The sequence below is a fragment of the Molossus molossus genome, unplaced genomic scaffold, assembly GCF_014108415.1.
Source record: "Molossus molossus isolate mMolMol1 unplaced genomic scaffold, mMolMol1.p scaffold_m16_p_11, whole genome shotgun sequence".
NCBI lineage: Eukaryota > Metazoa > Chordata > Mammalia > Chiroptera > Molossidae > Molossus > Molossus molossus.
In genome coordinates this window covers 53,054,856-53,079,947 of record NW_023425346.1, presented here as the reverse complement: position 1 = coordinate 53,079,947, position 25,092 = coordinate 53,054,856, and the positions used below count along the sequence as shown (strand labels likewise).

The 25,092-nt window shown below is 40.5% G+C and overlaps 2 protein-coding genes across 8 annotated transcripts; both read right to left on the bottom strand.

The window, feature by feature from the left end:
• Positions 1 to 444: 444 nt before the first annotated feature.
• CLK1 (CDC like kinase 1) lies at positions 445 to 8,899 on the bottom strand. Of its 7 annotated transcripts, none has more exons than XM_036254087.1 (13): positions 8,781 to 8,899; positions 7,205 to 7,365; positions 6,708 to 6,936; positions 5,596 to 5,686; positions 5,119 to 5,185; positions 3,718 to 3,834; positions 3,461 to 3,627; positions 3,058 to 3,152; positions 2,835 to 2,964; positions 1,914 to 1,996; positions 1,405 to 1,484; positions 1,069 to 1,159; positions 596 to 952 (listed from the first exon to the last, which is right to left on the bottom strand). In XM_036254087.1, exons 2-13 carry the CDS (start codon positions 7,363 to 7,365, stop codon positions 809 to 811), a joined length of 1,455 nt encoding a protein of 484 aa, XP_036109980.1. In that variant the 5' UTR covers positions 8,781 to 8,899; the 3' UTR covers positions 596 to 808. The 7 variants fall into 7 exon arrangements, with proteins under 7 accessions (XP_036109986.1, XP_036109984.1, XP_036109983.1 ...); XM_036254088.1 differs by lacking the exon at positions 8,781 to 8,899 and adding an exon at positions 8,467 to 8,771; XM_036254089.1 differs by lacking the exon at positions 3,718 to 3,834 and having other exon boundaries at positions 682 to 952.
• A 2,304-nt stretch (positions 8,900 to 11,203) lies between these two features.
• On the bottom strand, positions 11,204 to 25,024 carry PPIL3 (peptidylprolyl isomerase like 3). The gene is made up of 7 exons (XM_036254462.1): positions 24,695 to 25,024; positions 24,085 to 24,155; positions 22,576 to 22,650; positions 20,941 to 21,034; positions 19,467 to 19,534; positions 18,067 to 18,185; positions 11,204 to 11,614 (listed from the first exon to the last, which is right to left on the bottom strand). The coding sequence occupies exons 2-7, from the start codon at positions 24,085 to 24,087 to the stop codon at positions 11,488 to 11,490; spliced, it is 486 nt and encodes a 161-aa protein (XP_036110355.1). The 5' UTR covers positions 24,088 to 24,155; positions 24,695 to 25,024; the 3' UTR covers positions 11,204 to 11,487.
• Positions 25,025 to 25,092: the final 68 nt, after the last annotated feature.

Sequence of the window (25,092 nt, the reverse complement as noted above, 5' to 3'; positions counted from 1 at the left end):
CTAAGTCCCAATGCTGGCAATCACTATAAACGAAGACAGAAGTATTTCCAAAGACTTAAGGAAACCTCCAGTAGAAGAAACGTCCATTCTTTTTTGTTGTTAATCTGCACCCAAGGATAGTTTTTAATTTTTTTTTTTTTTTATCCTCACCCGAGGACATTTTTCCATTTTTTCTTCAGATAGAGTGGGAGGGAGAGAGGGAGAGAGATAGAAACATCGACGTGAAAGGGACACATCAAGTGGCTACCACCCACACGACCAACCAGGGCCGGGGACAAACTGCAACCAAGGTACGTGCCCTTAGCAGGAACTGAACCCGGGTCTCTCTGGACCACAGGCCGACTCTAACCGCTGGGTCAAACCGGCCAGGGCTGGTTTTTTTTAAATAAAGTGTAGAAGGAAGGGAGAGAAACACACACACACATCAATGGGTTGGTTGCCTCCCACACGACCATGACCAGGGCCAGGAATCAAACCCTTTGGTCTGTAGGCCAATGCTGGAACAGCTGAGCCAAATGGGCCAGGGTAACATGTCCCTTCTTTAATGTGACAAGGGATAGAAAAATGGTGCTAAAATTGTATAGATTAATATAAATTTCATAAACACAAAAGAATTTATTCTGAATAAATCATTTTATACAGAAATCATTGAAAAAGATGTTCATTACATAGCTATGGACCAAACAAAATAAAGATGGCAATACAAAAATTTAAGAAATTTACAAAAAGATGTACAAAATAACTTAATATTTAAAAATTAGACTGATACAGTCTATAAAATTTATTATCATGTTGTACAATTAGAGATCTATGTAATTTTCTTTAGGGGATAAAAGAAAGGATGTTTTAAGGCTTCTTTGAGAGTAATCCTTTTAGCCGGATCATACTCCAACATTTTCTGAATGAGGTCAAAGAGAAGCTCATGTTCAGCATCCTGAGAAAGCATAAATTCCTGAAAAAGAAAAGAAACACAGTAAACAGCCTGTTCTACTACTACTTATTATACTTTTATTTCTCCACCATAAAGATGGAAAACTCAAGATCACTGAAACAATGACCCAGGCTTACCTTCAGAGGTTTACAGCGCCTTGAAACATATCTGCCAGCAGAACTGTGTTCATCCCAGTCCAACCGATCATGATGGAAATATTTACGTTTCCTAAGAGTAAGCCAATATCCATGTTTATGTTGACGATGAAAACTTTAACATTTACCAAAAAAGTGATTGGTTTGATCAATTATTATTCTTTTATAGATCAAAGACTAATGTTTTCCCAGAGATTTTAAACAGCAGCCCAGAGATAGTTATTCCAGGCTTCCCAGCAAGATAATTGGCTACTTAAGTGAAAAAAACATTAGTCTGACCTCATGGTACTAAGCATGGCACTTACTCTTAAAACATACCTGGTTTTCTGTATCATATGTTTTGGTAAAGGTCCAAGAATCCTTTCCATCATTGCTAAGTGCTCCTTACTATCATGTGTCTAAAAAAATAAAGAATACTTGTTTACCTGAACTTGCACACTATGCTTTATTCTCATTAACGAAGCTGCTACAATTCTAACCCCTACATATTTAGACACAAGGAAGGTGATCACTACTAAAAAGGCCTTTTAGCAAATTACAGCTGACAACAAAAAACATTTAAGGCAAACTGAACAAGATTAGTAAAGATTTCCTTAATTTACCAAGTCTAACTTTTAATAATATACTTAAAAATATTTAATAAAATAATAAATTATGAAATGCCCAATAGCATCAGAATTACATAATTTTTATTTCTTTATATTTATCTACATCTAACATTCTATGACGAGGAAAAAAAAAAAAAACTACCTAAATACATGTGTGTATTTGAGTTAAGTGTTCCTTCACATAAACAGGCACTTTTACTGTGCAAAGAAAGCACTTACTGGAAATACTGTAAACCCAAGGTAGTATTCAATAAGAATACATCCTATACTCCAGACATCACATGGTTGGGACCATCCTAAGGCTGCAAAACAAAGCAAACTGTTAGGAAAAATTTCCTCAATATTTCTTAAAAACATTAAAAAAATGTGAACAATTTGATGTTTGAGCTGGAAAAAATCCTAACGAAATCACTTAATCCAAGATTGAATATAATGCATAGTATGTTTTAAGAGTTAGGGCTCTGGCCCTGGCCGGTTTGGCTCAGCGGTTAGAGCGTCGGCCTGTGGTCCCGAGAGACCCGGGTTCGGTTCCCGCTAAGGGCATGTACCTCGGTTGCAGTTTGTCCCCGGCTCTGGTCAGTCGTGCGGGTGGCAGCCACTCGATGTGTCCCTTCACATCGATGTTTCTCTCTCTCTCTCTCTCTGTTCCTCTCTCTCCCTCCTACTCTACCTGAACAAAGAATGGAAAAATGTCCTCGGGTGAGGATAAAAAAAAAAAAGAGTTAGGGCTCTGGAGGTACTAATTCCAAGTCCTAACTCAGGCTCTTGAGACTAGTGATTTGGAAAAAAATTATTTTTCTGAGCCTCACTTTCCTAACCTGTAAAACAGGCACTATCAATACAATACAAAGACCGAACATGCCAAGTATCTGGGGCATAACAGGCATTAAACGATTGTTTTCAAAACTCCACCTCGTATCACAAACATGAATTTCAGAAAGATCAAGCCACTTATTCGAAGTCCCAGCGCTGATTATTTGGAATAGAGAGCTTAAAATATTTAATGCGATTTACAGTACTAATTCCTTAAAGTGAAAAAGATAAAAAAAAAAAAGTCCCAGAAAAATAAAACCTAGAACTCTTAAGTAAATTGCTTCAATAAACATAAAGGCTCCCAAAGCACAATTAAGAAATACTTACCTAAAATAACTTCAGGTGCCCTGTAATGTCTCGTAGATACCAATGTACTGTGATGTTCATCATCATATGTTGCACTTCCAAAGTCTACAACTTTAATATCTGGATTTATTAAGGTACGTTCATCACGTTTCTAAAAATCATAAATGATGGTTAAGGAGGCACAATATTAAGAAGGCACACAATATTTATTTACAACTATGAAGACAATACATTGAAGACTTACCATTTTGGGATTATATGCCTCTGTGTAGTCAGATTGTACAAATAAGATGTTTTCAGGCTTTAAGTCTGTGTGAGTCAATTTATTACTGTGCAAAACTGAGAAGGAAACATAAAAAAAATTGCTGTAATCCCCATATCAAAACCCAAAACCCCTACCACCAAAAACAAAAAAAACTCTTAGGTCCTATTATGTTAGATCTCATTTTTAAAAATTGATAGTTGACAGTTTCAGGTGTACATCATAATGGTTAGACATCTGTATAATTTGTGAAGTGATCCCCCTATTAAGTATAGTACCCACCTGACACCACACAGTTATTACAATACTGAAAGATCCAAATCAGTCTGGCACTAAATAAGCCTCAATAAACTCAAGCTTCTAGAAGATGTGCCAAAGTACTTACAGTTCACAGACTTGCATATCTGATGTGCCATCTTCCTGATATGATCCAGTCGAAATGGCAGAAATCCATTTTCCTTAATAAAATCGTAAGTACTAAGTCCTAGTAGTTCAAATACAATGCAAATGTGACCCCGATGCTCAAACCACTCCAACATCTGGACACAGCGGCTATAAACACATAAAAAATAACTTAGTACAGCTTCTTATAATCTTAAAATCTACCTGGGGCCACTTTCTAAGTTCTATTTTGATACTTACAATGTACTGTTGGGGTCTGTTGTATTTAAGTGTTCCAGAACTTGTATTTCTGAGCGAGCTGCTTCACAGTATCTATCCACATTTTTAACTATTTTTACTGCTACATGTCTACCTCCCCTGTTAGGGAGAGAGAAGTCCAAGTTAAAAGAAATGATAAAGATATTTAACTGCATTTTTCTATCACTCTCTTCAAACTGTACACCTCTACTTTGATTATATGTAAGTACTCTCCTCTAACTGCAACTCATTGCAAGCAACTAGAATGACCTTTGGACAGAGTAGGGTCAGTAATACAAATTATTTTTTGGTCCTACAATTAAACCGTATCAACAGTAATTTAACAAGAATATTAGGTATTACCACCTCAATTTTCATGCCAACTAAGATCCAAAACAGATGTACATAAAGCAGTTTCTTCCTATAATGCATGTCAGTGGCAAATATTATCTGAAATCTGGTGGTCACCAAAAAAGTTGGAATCTGTGAAGGCATTGTAAGAAACTCGAGCTATCACAGCATCTTAACAACCAATAATAGGAACCCCCCTGACAAATCATTTAGAAAAGCTTTACCATTCCAAAGAAAAAAAATTCAAACAGGGAACAATAACAACAAAAGGCAATGGAAAAATATCTTATGCTACCATAAGAAATTCCAATCAGGCCCTGGCCAGCTTTGTTCAGTGGTTAGAGCATTGGCCCGTAGACCAGAGTCCTGGGTTCGGTCCTGCTAAAGGCATGTACCTCGATTGCAGTTTGTCCCCAGCCCTGGTTGGGGTCGTGTGGGTGGCAACCACTCGATGTGTCTCTCTCACATGGATGTTTCTCTCTCTCTCCCTCCAGCTCTATCTGAAAATAAAGGCAAAAAATGTCCTCGGGTGAGGATTTAAAAAAAGAAATTCCAATCAGTAGTTTGAAAGGGATACATAATTAAACTTGTGCTACCAATCCAGAAAAGTTCTCAAACCTGACTGTGATCAGGATAAATTATGGCACTTTCTAAAAATATAGGTTCCTAGGTAATTACTCTGAAGACTGATTGAAAAGATATGGATAAGCATAGCTCCAGAGACTCCTAATGCAAAAACCAAGGCTGAGAACTACGATGGGGCGGGCGGGAGGGGGGAGATGGCTACAGTATTGTGTAGTCAAGACAACAAAATACTATTTTCTGAAAATCTGTTCTCATCTTAAACTGAGTTAGAGGCTGCATACATATACTACTAATTACCACTGCTTATAAATACAAACAACTCATGTCTTTTACTGGGAGTTTCCTACATACAAGTCAAAATCCCAAGCTAGGTAAAGACATATTCTAACTCATGGTCAGACCACACTCCAAAGCTAAATGTATTTTCTATACTGTTGATCAAGTACATTCCCAGGCTGGGAAACTTACGCTTTATGATCGATGCATTCCACGACTTTTCCAAAAGCTCCTTCACCTAAAGTGTCAACAATTTCATCTAAAAGAAAAAGTAAGTATCAGTCACACCAAGAAGTGAAAATATTTTCTTAAAATAAATGCAGATTATTCTAGTTGATGCTACAAATTTCCTTATCACTATTTTATTGGTCAACACGGTCAAAAAACATGTAACTATTTTTAGGTCTAATTTGAGTCTTAAAGCCAATTTCATTTAACTTGATTTACTGCTTTGGAAGTTCTACATAACAAATATTAAATTTCTAAAGAAAGCAAAAATACAATTCCCCCCACCACCAAAAAAAAGAAAAAGAAAAAAGAAAAAAAAAAAAAAAAGGAAAACAAAACAAAAGAAAGAGAAAGAAACAGATTTCCAAATCCCTGAAATCTTAATCTATATATATATAATGTTATCTGAAAAGTTAATAAGTGTTGAAAAATATTCTATACATCTTGCACTTAGTACGTCTCCACTCTGACAGATCAGGTGACCCTCCTCATCATCCTCTACACTCCTGGATCTTTTCCTTCGGTGACTCTTCTGGAAACGTCAAGTGGGCGGCACCAAGATCATCCAGCCAATCAATATACCCGAGTGAATTCAGGGCAGAATACGAAATTCATTCAGCGGGGAGATATTCAGGCATTCAGATACACGCCAGGCCACAAACGGTTGGCAGGAGCAATTTCAAATTCAGTCCCCAGAAATTCACAGGGCACATAGTTTATGTTAACAGGAGAAAAACATGGCAAGGAACAGATTTTCAGATAAGATACTCAAAGTGGCAAGGCAACAAAACATAACACAATTGTTTTCTTTTTAAAAAAATGCTTAGTTGTAGCATTCACTGAAACATAATTTTAAGTTTCTAGTGTCCCAATTTACTGTTGTAAAATTGTAGGATGTAATATTTACTTGTCAAAGTAGACTGTGGCCAAATTAAGATTTCTTAACTAATCTAAGAAAACAATATATTAAAACAATAAAATTATGGCCCTAATTTTGGGGAGGAAAAAAATGACTTGGTATACAAGAATAATACAATGACATTTTAAATGTCATCTGAGCTGATCTCCAAATTAAAACACACCCCATAATGTTTAAATCTGTTAAGTGTTTTGCTTAGTGAAAAAAAGGATTAGAGAGCATGCTTTGCTAGAACAAAGTTATACCTAATCCTCATCATACAAAAATAAAAGGTCTAGTCTATTTTTGTGTAAGGTTTTATTAAAACAAATTAGATTTCTTGAAGTACCATGAAATATCTGTCAGACTATCTCACAAGCATTGCTATAAACAAACCTTAATTAAATCCCCTCCACTATTTCACTGAAATGACAATTAGATGCCAAATAATAATAAAATCTATTCTGTAACTAGCTAAATATTTGCTGTTACTTGGGGAACTTCCTATCCAATGCACAAACAGAAAGAATCCTGCAAGTTAAAATTGAGATAATTTCATCTTAAACAGAACTTCTTAAATGCTCAAACCCAAATTCAAGTTTTCCTGTTCCACATGGGAAATAAAACTTCCAAAATGTTTAAAAAGAGCTCATACCCCATGTGAACGATGATGTGTAGTACTGTGGTGAATCCTGTGTTTGCTTTTATAACTACTTCTTCCACTTCTACCAGAGGACTTGCTACTATGGTTTTGATATCTGCTTTCATGGTCCCTATGGCGATGTCCAGAATCACACCCTTGATTGTAGTCATTTCTATATTCATCAACGTAGCGTCGGCTATAATAATCTCTCTCATTTATGGATCTGCTTTCCAAATAATGGCTAAAAAGCAAACAAAAAACTCCATTTTTTCAGTGCTTTATACTAATACCAAATATCCTCAAATTCTCAGTAAATCTCTTTAAAACCCACAATTTTACAAACATTACAAGCCATCATTGGAAACAGAAAGGAATAGTAATCACTGATACTTACTTTATGGAATTAATTTTAATTATGAATATGTTCTCCCCTCCCCGCTTTATAGAGATGACAGATAAACGTTGTAGTAAAAATGAATTTTTTTGTATGTATATAATATCCTTCTCACCTATCAGATGTTTTAGAGTGATTATATTTGCAGCGCTTGTTCTCCCGGGCGCTGCTATGGGATCTCTTCTTTCTTTTCTGACTGCTGCTGCTCCTCCATTTTGCACAATCCCAATCCTTTTCCTCCCAATCAGGACAGTAAGCTCTCTTCGAGTGTCTCATCTACATAAAAGACAAGTTTCCCTTAGTTTGTAAGAACCCACATGTCAACAATGAACAGTTCAATGAAATTCACTCTAGTTGTGACATTATCTTTGGCAAAATCATACCCCTTTCCTGCCAGCAGAAATTTAATGTAGGTTCACATGTTAATTCTCTCCATTTAAACGTGCATAAAAAACAAGCCTCCAACTCGAAACCATAAATGTTCTTTGAAAAACTATTATTATTGAAAATTTCTGTGAAGGGGGTACACCTACCAAACTAATAAGGCCTTAAGTCAACGATGGCATTAGAGAGCGAAGCTACAAAATACCACCTTGCGCCCAGCCAGTGCGGCTCAGCGAGGGGAGCGAGCGTCGCCCACGGAGGGAGACGCCGGTCCCAGCTCCCGCCCCGCAAGGGCACAAGCCCAGTCGCGGCTCGACGCCCAGTAGGTGGCGTGCAGGAGGCAGCTGATAGATGTTTCTACCTCTCCCCCTTCCTCTTTTAAAAAAACAAAACAAAAAAACAGTAAAAACAGCCCTGGCCACTTTGACTCAGCGGTTGGAGCGTCGGCCTGCGGCCCAGTGTCCCGGGTTCGGTTCCCGCTGGGGGCACGTACCAAAAAAAACCCCAAAAAAACACATTTTAGAAAAACAAAATACCGTCGTGTGAGCGCCACCCCCCAGCACGTATTACATGTAACAAAACCTAGCTTATCCTAAAAGCAATCTTATCAATTCAGGAGATGGGAAAGCCATCTTCCTTTCAGAAATGTTTCTAACAAAAAATTCCTAACTCGACCACGTCTCTGCACTCAACCAAAATACTAACTGGGGCGCAGAAATTCTACACACAAAACGCCTGATCACACACACACTCCTTCAAATACTGTTTTACTGCTCTTTCCTCGGGTTCCTAACCAACAGGAGGAAAAACACTGGCGATTTTCACTCCAATCCTTTAAAGAAATCAACTAGACATTAAGTAATACCGCTTTACACCAGGCCAAGGCGTTCGGTCTTTGCCTCCATTTGCTACGAAGAGAGTCCCTCACACAAGCCGAACAAGTACCCACCACCCGCAAGAGGAAGCGCCGCCGCCGCCCCGCCGCCATCTTACAGCTCCGCCGAGGTGGCCACTGCAGACAAGATGGCGCCCGCCGGCGTCCCGGCCGGCCCTCCCCGCAACCCCGAGGGAGGCCAACGTTCGAGGAGCGCTCCCCGCCTCGCAAATGTCACTACCCTCCGCCAAAGTCAGGGGCGTCGAGGTTCCAGCAGAAACTCGCGGCGACAGGCTCCACAGAGCTGCAGTGGGGCGAGGGAAAAGGGTTGTTGTGCAAGAGACTGCGGGCGGCGGCCAACTAGCCTGGAGAGGCGCTCGAGAGGCACAGAAAAAGGGCCCTGCCACCTAGCCTGCTCCCTCCTGCGCCTTACCGTCCAGGCCAAGAGCGTCCAAGCCCAAGGAGACAAAGTTCGTAACGCGACAGCGGAGAAGAACCACCCAGCTGCGACCAGCTCCGACAACAAAATGGAGCTGACAGTCGCTGCGTCAGGACTCTTCTCTAAAAGCACTGGTGACGCTGCGAGCGCGTCTCCGCCCCAGGGCGGGGCCTGCACGCGGGAGGGGTGAGGCGGGGCGCGGTGGCCGCCGAGTGCGCAGGCGCCGGGTCTAGAGCCGAAGCTTCTGAAGGTGACGGAGGGAAGCTGCGGGTGGCGGCCATGTTGGCCAGAGTCAGGTTCGGGAATGGGTAAACGCTGCAAGTACTGGGGAGTATCCTCCATGCTCATTAAAAATAGTACTTGTGAACGCTGGCAACAAGGAAATGTGTTCTTCAGTGTACATGACATTATGTATGTGCTGAGTGTTTGGGGAGTATGTACGGAATTAATAATTTTAAATTAATATCTGCTATCAGAATGTGACTGTATTTGTAAACAGGGCCTTTACAGAGCCAACTGAGGCTCAATGAGGTCATCGGTGTGGGCCCTAATCCAATATGACTGGCGCTATGCTTTTGTTGTTAATCCTCACTTGAGGATATTTTCCCATTGAGTTTTAGATGAGGGAGGAAGAGAGAGAAACATCAATTTGTTGCCTCCTGCAGGACCCCAACCCAGGAAGGGGATCGAACCTGCAACCCAGGTAGGTGCCCTTAACTGGGAATCAAACCCAAGACCCTTCAGTCCAGGGGCTGATGCTCTTAGCCGCTGAGCCAAACGGCCAGCGTTGGTGTCTTTCTTTATAAAGAGGTTAGGACACAGGCACACACGGGAACGATCACGTGAAGACGGAGATCATCTACAAGCCAGAGGCCTCAGTAAACAACCCTGCCCACACCCTGATCTCCTTTAGATCAGGGGTTGGCAAACTTTTTCTTAAAGGGCCAGATAGTAAATATTTTAGGTTTATAAGCCATTTGGTCTCTCACAAGCAATCAATATTGCTGTTGTAGCACAATCCAGAGACAATACATAAAGAAATGGGACTGAGTTTCAAGAAGACATTATTTACAAAAACAGGTGGCTAGTCTGTTTTTGGTCAACTTCTGATTTAGATGGGGAACCATATTCCTCTTTAAAAGAGAATTTTGGTTGGTCAGCAGTATTATAATCTTATTAGTAGTTTATTAACACCAATCACCCCAACACTAATGTGATCAGTATGAACCAGTCAACTCTGTGAGTGGACCGAGTCAGTGTACTGGATCTTGCCCTCAAGGTGAGCAGCTAGTATACCTCCCTCCTATCTATGAGATCCTCATGGCTATAACTGGGCTGACTTTATAAGAATGACCTTTAGGAACCAAAAAATGATTGTACTGGCACTACTTTAAAAAATGGCAGTTTCAAATAAAAATGGAGAAAATGCCAGTTGGTGCAAAATCATTCTGACAATCAGTAAAAGCCTCTTAAAAGTGAAGACAAAAAATTAAATGACATGTTTGGAGAAGAAAGATATCAGGTATAAGAAGTGGCAAAACAAACTGGCCAAAAAGAACCTTAAATACTAATTCTGGAAGCCTAAATGATTCAAAGGCTGAAACAAAATGTGAGAACAATATAATTGGCAACTCGTTTAGTGGAAAGTATAGATGGTAACAAGAGGACAGCTATAAGCTAACTCCCAAACTGTAGTTAAGAAAGAACCAAAAAACATTTAGATCAGCCATCTGTAAAAATGATACAAACCAAAAAAAATGTTTGGTTTTAGAAATACCCAAATCTAATCAAGGTTATCCTAGGCAGCAAGTGGAACATGGTTCTTGATAAAATCAATGGTAGAATCTGATAAATGGCCTGATAAGGTAAGAGCCCTCCCGTGGAGATAAATATGTTAGGGGAGCAGCTTCCATTACTTAATACAGCACACTTAACTACATGCCAGAAGCTTTACACACATTATTTCTTTTAATCCTCACAATAGTCATGAGGGAATACTATTTTATGAATGAGAAAATTAAAGCTTGGAAGATGTTAATTTGCCAAAAATTACTAGTAAGGGACAGAGCTGTGATTCAAACACAGGACCCTAAAACTGGTGTTCTTAACCAATTAATTGCTTTTTTCAAATGGATCATCTGTAGAACTTTATCCTGCAATATTTTAAAAGATATGCTTTAAAAAAATGTTCCATGGGAAAATCAGTTGGGAAATTCTGACTGTTTACTGGACTCTAGGTTATCTTTGAACCTTTATTATAAATCTAAAGACCAAAGAAAATAGCAAATGTATTGGCTGGCCTTTCTGTACCATCTCTGTATCTTGTCCTTCCTCTTTCTTACTGCACAAAGTGAACAATTAATGGAAAACAATACTTCCATGATGTAGACTAGATACAGGAGTTTATACTTGGGGTGCTCAAAAATGACTGATTTGAGGCTCAGCATTTAAAAATGAATGTTTTTATATAACAAAAATTAAACATTTTAAAAAAAAAATACACTGGGTAATAGCAATAGTAAAGAATATGCTCTAAGAATGGGAGTAAAAGCTATTTGGTTCCCCTTGGTACTAACAATTCGGAAGATCTTAGTTGTAAACAAGCAGGATGATGCAATCTCTGACATAATTAAAACTGGGTAAACCACAATAGGTGTGTTCCTCAAACAGTTTGCCAAGTATTTGTCCATGTCTATTATAGCTACTGAGCAAATGGATTGGCATGGATAGTTATATCCTTAATGTGTACATCATTAAGAGGTCGGTATGTCTTCTCATTTACTGGTAACTTCTCCAATTCATCTAGAGTCTCCAGACCATCTATTACCCTGAAAGAGAAACAATATAATGAATGAAAATTTTTTTCAGATTGAAACACAATATCCAAATACATATAGCAATTATAGTATCCTTGTCTCATAGTTCTTTGAATTCCCTAGTTGAGTATATAATAAAATACTGATTTGATTTTCTACCAGAGGTATGGACCAAAATTCAGAAAACAAAAATTCAAATTCATTTTTATGTCTTCAGACAACAGCAATGGGTAGGAATATTTCCACCAAAGTATCTAAACACTGTAAACTGTCCCATTATTCAGCATAACTACAACAGGGTCAATAACTAGTTAGAAGATTTCTTTGCTATAGTAAACATCCAGAGAAAGTATGTAAGGATGACACTATTATTATAAACACTGCCTAACAATAAATGAAGATCCTTTTTTAAAAAGTATACTTTTATTGTTTTTTTTAGAGAGAGGAAAAGAGAGAGATAGATAGAAACACCGATATGAGAGAAACATTGATCTGTTGCCTCTTGCATGCTCCCCACTGGAGATTGAACCCGTAACCCGGGCCTGTGCCCTGACCGGGAATTGAACCGGGACCTCAGTCCATGGGATGACGCTCAATCCATTGAGCCACACTGGCCAGGCATCAGTGAAGATCCATAAGTGGGTGGCCACTTGATTGTTTAAACATGGGGTTTTTAATTTTTGTTTTTGGACAACAAAAAGCAATAATAATAAAAATAGGAAAACAGAAGCCCTGGCTGGTGTGGCTCAGTTGCATACACCAAAAGGACTTGAGTTTGATTCCAGGTCAAGGAACATACCCAGGTTGCAAGTTCAATTCTGGTCAGGGTACATATAGAAGGCAACTGATTGATGTTTCTTTCTCTCTCCCCCCTCCCTCTAAAATCAATAAAAACATTTAAAATATAGGAAAAGAGAAGATGAACAGTTAAGCCCACTTAGAGCAAGCTCACTTCATGTTTCCATTAAGAAAAAGAAATATAGCCCTGGCCGGTTTGGCTCAGTGGTTGGAGTGTTGGCCTGCGGACCAGAGAGTCCCAGGTTCAGTTCCCACTAGGGCATGTACCAAAAAAAAGAAAAAGAAAAAGAAATATAGCCCAGCTGGTGTGGCTCAGTGGTTGAACATGGACCCAGGCACTAAGAGGTCACCAGTTCTATTCCCAGTCAGGGCACATGACCAGGTTGTAGGCCCGATCCCCAGTGGTGGGCATGCAGGAGGCAGCCCATCGATGTTCTCTCTCATTGATGTTTCTGTCTCTCTCTCCTTTCCTCTTTCTACAATCAATAAAGAAAAAATATTTAAAAAAAGAAAAAGAAATATTGAGAGGTATGCTTCAAATATGTTCTGAAGTTTTAAACATTTGCTAAGAAAAGGTGGTTTTTTATTTATTTTTAAATTTTTTTTAAATTTCTTTTTCTTCATTGATTTTTAGAGAGAACAGAAGGGAGAGGGAGACAGAGATAGAAACATCGATAAGAGAGACTATCTGCCTCCTGCATGCTCCCCACTGGGGATCGGGCCCACAACCTGGGCATGTGCTCTGACTGGGACTCAAATCGGTGAACTCTTGGTGCATGGGTCAATGCCCAACCACTGGGCCTCACCAGCTGGGCAAAGGTGGCTTTTTAGATTATACCTCTTATTGCAATTCAAATCAATTCTCAAAATGTATGTATAGTATATATTTATATTTTGCAATGCCACTAAAATAGTATTATAAGCAAAACCTTTTTTTTTAAATATTTTTTTTTCTCCCTTCTATTGATTTTAGAGAGAGAGGAAGTGAAATGGAGAGAGAAATGGAAGTGAAATGGAGAGGAAGCGATGAGAGAGAACATCGATTGGCCGCCTCCCGCATGCCCCCCTCACTAGGGATCTGGCCCATGATCCGGGCATGTGTCCTGGCCGGGAATCAAACAGGCGACCTCGTGGTGCATGGGTTGATGCTCAACCAATGAGCCACACCGGCTGGACGATAACCAAAACCTTCTGATTTTACTCACAAATGTATGACAATTAAGCTCTCTAAATTATAAGTTTAAAGGCTTTCCCACCTTCTAGTTCAGTAAGAGAAACAGAGTATATAGAAAACAGATCTCAGGCACAAAAGAACATGCATAATGAGCTAAGTCCAGTCAAGAATCTGGGACACAGCCCCTTTAAGAACTAATGGAAAGCTATATATACCATCCTCCCAGAAAAATGTGTACATATACATGAAACACAATTTCCAGAAGTGAATGGACTTAAGGTTGAAAATCTTTGTTCTAAACTGTAAAGTTTTGTCACAAATTCAGTAATATAAGTCCTGGTAATCACTGATCAACAATTCTGAATGGTGGGTTAAGGGAGAAAATAAAAGGAAGGGTACCCATTGTGTGGGTGGCGGCCACTCCATGTGTCTCTCTCATATCGATGTTTCTCTCTCTCTCTTCCTTCCTCTCTCCCTCCCGCTCTATCTGAAAATAAATGCAAAAATGTCCTCAGATGAGGATAAAAAATAAATAAATAAATAAAATTTTTTTTTTAAAAAAAGGAAAGGTACCCAGCCCTGGCTGGTTTGGTTCAGTGGTTAGAGTGTCAGCCTGTGGACCAAGGGGCCATGGGTTCGATTCTGGTCAAGGGCACGTACCTGGGTTACAGGTTCAATCCCTGGCCCCAGTCGAAGTTGTGTAGGAGGCAACCAATCCAAGTGTCTTTTTCACATAGATGTTTCTCTCTCTCTCCCTTCCACCCTGTCTAAAAGTCAATGGAGGACTTCTGGTCAAGATGGGTGGCGTACGTAAATGTGGTATCACTTCCTCCCACAACCACATCAAAGTTAAAACTAAACTACTGAACAACCATCATTCAAAACCGCCTGAAATCAAGTTGAATGGAAGTCCTACAACTAGGAAATTAAAGAAGAAGCCGCATCAAGACTGGTAGGGGCAGAGGCAGACAGGCTGGTCCCACACCCACATGTGGCAGATAAAAATTAGAAGGAGATCTCAGCTGAGAAAGTCCTCCCTGAGGACTGAGGGGTCCCCGTCCCACACCTGGAGCCCTGCTCAGGGTTCCAGTGCCAGGAAGAGAAGTCCCCATAACTTCTGGCTGGAAAAACCAGCAGGAACTGAGGCTGAGAGAGGCTGAGGCGGCAGGAGCACCAGGCAGCTCCTCTTAAAGGGCCAGCACATGAACGTACTCAGACTTGCTCCCTCTAAGCTCAGGGGAAGCAGCTTGAGGGGCGCCAGAGACATACATGGAAGAACTAAGCCGTTTGGCATTGGAACGAGGGCAGGAGAGGGGGCTTTCTCCAGGGCAGACGTGCTGTCAGAGGCCTTTGTTCCTTTGGTGAGCCCTTCAGGGGGGCAGCAGACAGCAGCCATATCTGGGACTCCAGCAACCTGGCTTACACTGGTAGCCCCACCCTGGTGATTCCCTGAGGCCCCGCCCCACCCAACTTTCAGGCCCACCCAAGCTGTTGCCAGTTGCTTCACCATAGGATTGGCCTGTCTCGGATCCTATTTCAGGTTTTCCTAAATTCTTTCAAACAAGCAGTACCTGGTCTCAGCTAGCCCCATACCTCTTGTTAAGTAAACAAACACAGGAAGGCAGCCAAAATGAGGAGACAAAGAAACAGGTCCCAAATGAAAGAACAGAACAAAACTCCAGGAAAAAAACTAAGCGAAATGGAGATGAGAAACCTAACAGATGCTGAGTTCAAAACACTGCTTATAAGGATGCTTAACGAACTTAGTGAGAACCTCAGAGAACTTAGTGAGGGCCTCAAGAGCATAAAAAAGGACCAGTCAGAAATGAAGGATGCAGAGCAGAAATGAAGGAGGCACTAACTGAAATAAAGAATAATTTACACAGATTCAATAGTAGAATAGGTAAAGCCAAGAAGCAAATTATCCATTTGGAATATAAGGAAGCAAAAAACACCCAATCAGAACAGCAAAAAGAAAAAAGAATCCAAAACAATGAGTGTAAGGAGCCAATGGGACAACTTCAAGCGAGCCAACATTCGCATCTTGGGGGTGCCAGAAGGAGAAGAGAGAGAACAAGAAATCGAAAACCTATTTGAAACAATAATGGCAGAAAACCTCCCTAACTTGGTGAAGGAAACAGACATACAAGTCCAGGAAGCACAGAGAGTCCCAAACAAAATTAACCCAAGAGGCCCACATCAAGACATCATCAAAATGCAAAAGGTTCCAGACAAAGAAAGAGTCTTAAAAGCAGCCCCCATAAGACTGTCAGCTGATTTCTGACAGTTACCTACCTACAAGGGAGCCCCCATAAGACTGTCAGCTGATTTCTCAAAAGAAACTTTGCAGGCCAGAAGGGAGTGGCAAGAAATATTCAGAGTGATGAAAAGCAAGAATCTACAACCAAGATTACTCGCCCTGGTCAGTTTGGCTCAGCGGTTAGAGTGTTGGCCTGCAGTCCAGAGAGACCCAGGTTTGGTTACCGCTAAAGGCATGTACCTCGGTTGCAGTTTGTCCCTGGCCCTGGTTGGGTCATGCGGGTGGCAACCACTCGATGTGGCCCTTTCACGTTGATGTTTCTCTCTCTCCCTCCCTCTCCCACTCTATCTAAACAAAAAATGGAAAAATGTCCTCGGGTGAGGATAAAAATAAAAGAAGTAAATAAAAGAAAAAGATTACTCTATCCTGCAAAGCTGTCATTTAGAATTGACGGCCATATAAAGAGTTTCCCAGACAAGGAAAAGCTAAAGCAGTTCATCACCACCAAACCATTATTATATGAAATGTTGAGGGTGATAAAAAAGATAAAAAATAAAGATAAAGATAAAGATAAAAAATATGAACAAACAAAATGGCAATGAATACATATCTATTGACAATTGCATCTAAAAACAAAATGAACAAGCAGAACAGAAACATTCTTATAGATACAGAGAACATATTATTGGTTGCCAGATGGGAGGGGGGTTGGGAGAATGTGTGAAAAAGGTGAAGGGTTTAAGAAGTACAAATTTGTTGCTAGACTGACAAACCTCAAAGGGAAGGGGGGTTGGGTGGTGGGAAGAAATAAACCAAAGAACTCATATGCATATATGCATAACCAGTGGACATAGACAACAGTGTGGGGAAAGGCAGGAGGGGGGCGGGGAGGAGGGAGTCAATGGGGGAAAAATGAGGAACATCTGTAATACATTCAACAATAAAGATAAGTTTAAAGTAAATAAATAAATAAGTAAATAAATATCAATGGAAAAGCATACTCGGGTGAGGATTAACAACAACAACAAAAAGGGTACCTTGATTACCTACATACAAAGAATACTAGAGGTTACATTTCACCAATTATTAATAACCTTAATTAGACATGTATGTGGAATGAAAAAGGAAAGTTGTCCAGTCTTCTATTTCTTTTTATCCCCACCCGAGATATTTTTACATTTATCTTCAGACAGTGGGAGGGGAGGAGAGAGAGAGAGAGAAACATTGATGTGAGAGAGACACATCGATTGGCTGCCACCTGCACGACCCCAACCAGGGCCAAGGAACAACTGCAACCTAGGTATGTGCCCCTTGGCCAAAATGGATCCTGGGACTCTTTGGTCAATGGGCTGACGTTCTAACCGCTGAGCCAAACCAGCTGGGGCCAGTCTTCTATTTTTAATTAGCCTAACTTGGCATTCAAATTATTAAATAAAACAAAATCTAGAACTGTGCCTTAGTTTACTGAGCATAGTAAATGTTTGTTAAATAAACAGACAAATTGACTTCCTGCTGATGTATAAAAGCAATTCCTAGGTATACTGTTTATAATGGACATTCTGGCAGAGACTGATAAATACCTCCCTAGCGTCCAGTTTCCGCTTCTTACTCACAGAAACCTCATTTTACTGAGAGTGACTGAAAAACATTTCCTACCCTCCCTTGTAGGTAAGAGATGGCCAGAGTGCTAAGTTCTGGAACTTCTAGGAAAACTCTTTAAAAAGGGGCAGACTCAGCTGAGTAGGCGCATTTTGCCCTTCCTCCTTAGTTCTGCCTGGAACACAGATGTTCTGGAGCCATGTTGCACATATTATGACCGTGTGGTGGTGAGCTTGAGGATGGAAGCTAAAGATGGTTGAAAGGAAAGACAGAGGCACTGGGAACATTCGTGACATGATGGAACCACATCCCAGTCCATCTTGTTTAAGCCACTGTTTTTCAGATGTTATTTACTGTAAAATACTATTTTCAATGAAAACAGACACATTGCTGTTAATTTTCATAATGAGCCAGAAAATAAAGTATTAGCCTCTCCTACAAAATCAGGAAATTAAGGCTCAGAGAGGTTATAACTTCCCAAGATCAGAAGGCTAGTAAGTGGTAGACTTAAATTCCAGGTATATTTAGCTCTCATACTGTACTTTCAATATTAGTTATGCTACTATCACAGCTACTCATATGCATCCCTTGCAATAAAATTCCAAAGAAGAAAATCATAACCAGAATACTCACTTTCCAAATACTGTGTATTTCATGTCCAAATGTGGCTGCTTGCCATAGGTGATGAAAAACTGAGATCCATTGGTGTTTGGGCCATTGTTAGCCATAGATACAACGCCTCTAACATTGTGCTGAAAAATACAGACCAAAGTATTAATTCAACTGTGTTTTTTAAAAATGTTTTTATTTATTTTTTTAGAGAGAGAGGAAGGGAGAGATAGAAACATCGATGTTGCCCTGGCCAGTTTTTGGCTCAGCGGTTAGAGCGTTGGCCTGCGGTCCTGAGAGACCCGGGTTCGGTTCCCGCTAAGGGCATGTACCTCGGTTGCAGTTTGTCCCTGGCCCTGGTTGGAGTCGTGTGGGTGGCAACCACTTGATGTGTCTCTCTCACATTGATGTTTCTCTCTCTCTCTCTTCCTCTCTCTCCCTCCCACTCTATCTGAACAAAAAATGGAAAAATGTCCTCAGGTGAGGATAAAAAAAACAAAACAAAACATCTCTGTGAGAGAGAAACATCAATTGGCTGCCTCCTGCACATCCCCCTACTGGGTATAGAGCCTGCAACCTGGGCCTGTGCCCTGACTTGAATTGAACAAGGACCTCAGTCCATGGGACAATGCTCAATCCACTAAGCCACACCAGCTGGGCAAGACAGGTACTCTTTAACCTCCGAATTTTTATTTAAAATTTTTTTTCTTTATTTATATCAGCGAGAGAGGGGGAGAGAGAGAGAGAGAGAGAGTGAGAGAAACATTAATGAGAGAGAACACTGATTGGCCCCTTCGTGCATGCCCCCCACTGGGGATCAGGCCCACAACATGGGCATGTGCCCTGACTGGGAATCGAATTGGTGACCTCTTGGTTCATGGGTTGATGCTCAACCACTGAGTCACACCAGCTGGGTAACATGCTAAAGATATATTTATATGCACTTCTCTTTAACCTCGCTGAGATCTAACACAGGCATTAAGTAACATTAATGCAGTAATATTTAAACATCTAACAGATGGTAATAAAAGTTGTAGACTAATAATAGCAATTCTGCAACCAAGAGGTCTGACAGTCTTTCCTCCCATTCTCAAAAAAGGCCAATGATTCATGTCATTCAACATGAATTTTATAGTGAGACATTAAGCGCCTTTGGTATATTAGTAATTAAACATTTCAGGCTGGACCCAAAGATGAGCTCACTTAATATCAAGATTCATGTGATAGTCAGATTCCAGTATATATTTCAGGCTAGAACAGCCATTTATATTTTATCCCTGATATCACTGATCAAGTGTGCAGAAACTATAAAAAAGTATGTTTATATGTTTACTAATGATGTTAACTTATGTTATACAACATATGTTATCAAAGCTTCCAAGTACATACATGGTATGAGAAAAGGTTGATGCATTGGGCCGTACCTTCAGATATTCACTGTATTCATCCTCAAATTTCCTGCCCCAGATACTGTTACCTCCTCTTCCAGTACCTATATTACAGGACAAATAAAAGAAGTATCTAGTTAGAGAGTTTATTTTCTAAAACTTAAGGGCTACCTTAAAATATAACTCTTTTTTTTTTTTTTTAATCCTCCCCGGAGGACATTTTTCCATTTTTTGTTCAGGTAGAGTGGGAGGGAGAGAGAGGAACAGAGAGAGAGAGAGAAACATCGATGTGAAAGGGACACATCGAGTGGCTGCCACCCGCACGACCGACCAGGGCCGGGGACAAACTGCAACCGAGGTACGCGCCCTTAGCGGGAACCGAACCCGAGTCTCTCAGGACCGCAGGTCGACGCTCTAACCGCTGAGCAAAACCGGCCAGGGCAAACTCTTTTTTTTTTTTTAATCCTCACCCAAGGATATTTTTCCATTGATTTTTAGGTAGAGTGAAAGGGAGGGAGAGAAACAGAAACACTGATGTGAGTGTTGCCTCCTGCATGATCCCAACAGGGTCTGGGGATCGAACCTGCAACTCAGGTACATGCCCTTGACTGGAATCGAACCCTCAACCCTTTGGTCCGCAGGCCAACACTTTAACCACTGAGCCAAACTGGCCAGAAAGTATAACTCTTTAAGTACAAATAAAATTTGGTATGTCCTCTCTTATTTCCCAAAATTCTACTTTATAAACCAGAAAAATCAAATATCTCTATAAAAAACAAAACCCCTCCTTATCAATATTATTCATATTTTATTTCACTTTTAGCTAATCCTCACCTGGAGATATTTTTTTCCATTGATTTTTAGAAAGAGTGGAAGGAGGTGGGAGGAAAAGGGGGAAAGTGAGAGAGAAAGAGAAAGAGAGGGAGAAGAGACATTGATGTGAGAAAACACATTGATTGGCTGCCTCCTGCATGGGCCCCGAGCAGGGCCTGGGATCAAGCCTGCAACCCAGGTATGTGCCTGTGACCCTTTGATTCATGGGCCAACACTCTAACCACTGAGCAATACCATCTAGGGAAATATTATTTTTTTAAATCCTCATCTGTGGATATTTTTCCATTGATTTTTTTCAGATAGAGTAGGAGGTAGGGAGGGAGGGAGGGAGAGAGAGAGAAACATCTATGTGAGAGATACATTGACTGGTTGATTCCCACAAGACCCCAACCAGGGCTGGGAATCGAACCGCAACTGAGGTATGTGCCCTTGACTGGAATCGAACCCACGACTCTTAGGTCAGCAGGCTGAAACTCTAACTGCTGAGCCAAACCGCCAGGGCTATTTTTCATATTTTAGAGCTAAGTGCTAGTAGCTTCAGCTTAAAAATTGCTTGCTATTGTAAGGTAGCCCAATTATAAAAACTCTACATGCTTTTATTTTTCTATTCTCTGTCTACTCCCTGCCTTCTTCACGCCATATACCCAATTCTCTAGATATTAATGGAGTAACATACCTGAGGGGTCTCCTGTTTGAACCATGAAACCCTTGATATTTCTATGAAATATACAGCCATTGTAGTAATTACTGGCACAAAGAGCCAGGAAATTCTGAAGAGAATAAAAATCATAATTAAGAAAGCATGTAGCAGAAACACATTTAAGATAAAGAACTAATTGTATTTACTGAAAACACTATAACAGCATATTTAAACTACATCTTTTGGGTATTACTTTGGATGATGTCGCTTCCCTGCTTAAAGCACTTTAATGGCTTCTTCAGTTTTTAGAATAAAATACAAACTTCTAAGTAGGGGCTAATAAGCCCTGCATGACCTGGCCTACCTCTACATCTCATGATAATGACCCCTTCCCTGTTGCTTACTATGTTAACCCCATCGGCCTTCTGAAAATTTATCCCAAAGAGGTAGGCTTTCCTACCTTGAGGCCTTTGTATGTACTATCTCTACACTTGGAATGTATCTTTTCATGGAGATGCCTTCATTTCCTTTCATACTCAGTTTAAGTATCACTTTTTTGACTAGGCCCACCCTTAACTTCTTTTAAATAATTCCTTCCCTATTAATATATCTCAACATTTTATTTCCTTCAAGGCATTATCACCCTCTAAAATTACTTATTTTTTCGAGAATTCTCCTGTCTATATTTCCACCTAGAATATTAAGTCTCAAGGACAAGGGATGTCTCATGTTCACCACTGTATTTCCAGACACTGTTAAGACAGCCTTTCATAAATAACTGTTGAATGAATACAAATATGTACAGCTGACTCTTCTTCCTTGTATCCTTGTCATTTAAACAAATGAATAATGTAAGGAATAGTCTCTTACCTGATATCTAGTGATTACTTAATGTTTCCTAAGTTAGCCAAAAGAAAAAGATACCAGCCTCTTTATCTACCCTTTGACATCAGGAAAGGTACGTGGAAATTAGGCCAGAAATGATGATGGCTGGTTTTTCCTGACAACAATTTTATACAAAAGTGTTTTGTTTTGCTGACCAGTTTGGCTCAGCGGTTAGAGTGTCAGCCTGCAGACCAGAGAGTCCCAGGTTCGGTTCCCACTAAGGGCACGTACCTCAATTGCAGTTTGTCCCCAGCCCCGGTTGGGGTCATGTGGGTGGCAACCATTTGATGTGTCTCTCTCACATCAATGTTTCTCTTTCTTTCTTCCTCCCCTTCTCCCTCCTGCTCTATCTGATGATAAATGCAAAAATGTCCTCAGGTGAGGATTTAAAAAAAAGTGTTTTGTTTTTTTCATGGTGTTGACTTTTTATTTATTTATTTATTTATTTATTTATTTATTTATTTTATCCTCACCCAAGGACATTTTTTCATTTTTTGTTCAGATAGAGTGGGAGGAAGAGAGAGAGGGAGAGAAACATCGACGTGAAAGGGACACATCGGATGGCTGCCACCTGCACGACCAAATCAGGGCCGGGGACAAACTGCAACCGAGGTACATGCCCTTCGCGGACACTGAACCCATGTCTCTCTGAACTGCAGGGTGACGCTCTAACCGCTGAGCCAAACCGGCCAGGGCTCATGGTGTTGACTTTTTAGATCAGTTCATTTAAAAATGGTTATCCTGTTGCATTAACTCATTTTTTTATTTGTGCATAATAGTACTCACTTCACATGTTTTGGGTGTCCTCTCACAGAAGATTTCAATTTTAATATCACCTACATCTGTATGCAATGTCACCGACTAAAAAGGAGAGAGAATGTGAGAACAAATGAGATTTCTTCAGGTAACTTTATGCACTGTATGATTTCCCTAACTAGATATTAAAGATGACAATCTAAATAAAAACAGATACAAATGCTGTTTGACTTGACTTGTCCACATAGCAGCTCTGAGAGATAGGTTGTATTCCTTCAGAATTTACTTCAGCAATAGAAAAAAAAAAAAACAAAAATTCCAAAAGATAAATATAAAAAAGTTAGGGTAAAATGGTACCTATGCTAAAATTTGGGGAGCAAATATTGTGATGGAAATAATTGTTTTAAGTTTGAATTTTTCATCAATAAAAATAAAAACAATTGTTAGAATTATTGATTTAAATGGCTTTAACCATCATTAATATTTATTGAAAAATAGTAAGAGAATGACTTTTGAAACATAGTTTCCACCATTTCCCTTATGTAATTTAATTATGAGGGTCAGGGTTAAAAAACAATTCTGTTCTCCACTAAAGACAGGACATAAAAACATCAGTGTTTCTGGATTCTAAATGTGTAGAGGTAACCATAGTACTTTTTTTTCATAGTACTCTCTTTTTTTTTTAATTACGCAGGGGACAGGAGAGTGAGCAGGGCGGAGGCCTCGGGAAAGGGTGGGGTGGGGGGGAGGAGAAGGGAGGAGGAGTAGGATGGGCCAGGGCAGGAGGCCAGGGAAAGGCTGGGGGAGGCGGAGCGGAGATTGGGGGGGGAGTGGGCGGGGAGAGACCAAGGGCAGGCCGAAGTGCAGGCTGGGGAGAGGCGAAGGGAAAAAATGGAGCAGAAGGCTGTGAAGAGGCTGGGGGGAATGGGGCAAGAGGCCAAGGGGAATGGGGCAGGAGGCCGGGGAAATCATAGTACTCTTTATTCTTGCATTTTGTTTTATCTGTTGTTTTCGTAGCTTGAATACCCCTTTTGTTACCCCATTCCAGAAAGAAGGAAAATTATTATTTTGGGGCTTCCTTTTTCATTTCTCTTCTTATTACAATAGTATCTAGCAGTCAGAGAGTATGCCCAGGTTGAAGATAGAAAGCAGGAGTGTGTGTGTGTTGGGGAAGGGGGACTGGGGGCATTATTCTCATTGCTATTCTACTTCAAGCTTTAGTTGCCCACCTTATATACTGAGCAAAAGGTTCCAATCAAATTTATAACACCTGGGCTATACCCTTCTGTTCCTACTCCCCCTTTTCATCTCTATCTATCGTGTAATCATTTTTTTCTATAAAAAGTAAATTCTGTGTTTTAAGTGAAAAGTAATTTAGCTTATTTCTGGTTTTGTTTAGAAGCATTTCTCACTGTATGCGTCTACAGCTTATCATTGCTGTCTTGCCATTGATATTTCCATGCAGTTTCATTTCCCTTGATTGAATTTCTAAAAATTACTTACAATGAAAGACATTCATAAGAATTCCATAAAACTTACCATTTTTCTTCTTGATGGTTACTGTTACTAATTTCTCACAGTCTTATCGAGAGAAGTTCGAAAACGAATCTCTATTTCCAAAAGAAAAAATAATTAAGTTCATTTTTCTCTTACCCAACACCTGCTTATGTTTACTGCATATTTAAAAGAAAAGGTCTCGAAGAGCACCCCCCCACCCCCCGGATAATAAAAACCCGGTTATTGAAGTGATGAGATCCTATCCGACTGAAGCCCTCCAACCGCCTTCTTCCCCTGCTCACTCTTCTCCAAGAGCCTCCTTGCAAGCCCTCCAGCAAGCCGGGCGCATTCCCGCCTGGGGACCAGGCGCCGGCTGTGCCCTGCGCGTGGAACGCTTCCACGCCGACGTCTGCACGGCGGGTTTCCTCCCCTCCCAGTCTCTGCTCCAAAGTCGGGTCTCATTCTAGCACATTCTCTATTTTCTTTTCCCCACAGCACTTGTCACTAATATAGCACATACTTTATTAGTTTATGAAATCTGTTATTTCAACAACACCCTCTCCACCCAGAACGCTCACTCGAACTAAAACACAGCGCTCTGCAAGTACTTGAGTAAGTCAATGGGAGAACGAACGCGTTACCCCATACTTACTTAACCACTTCAGTCAGCACAGCTGTTGTCACAACAGAAAAGATGCAATTGCAGATGCCTCCTAAATGTCTGTAGATTCGAAATTAGTTTCTTCAGGCCAGCGGAGGCCGAGCACGAGACCCATTGCAGAGAGCGCCCCTCGCAGGCTCGCCTCCTCCAGACCCCGTCCCTGTCTCAAACCAAAACGACTAGAACTAGACAGACAACGTAATTTATCCCCAACTGGAACACTTTTGACAGTGAAAAGCAACTGTTTTAATAATTACACTAGGACAGAAATCCTAACCCGGAACTATTCTGGAGAGCCTCTACAAGTGCCTTGACTCAGAGGTAAATTGAGAGGTACCACTTCCGCCCGGCTCCTTTCCCTGCGGTGTTTCCATAGTGTCGCGAGGTCC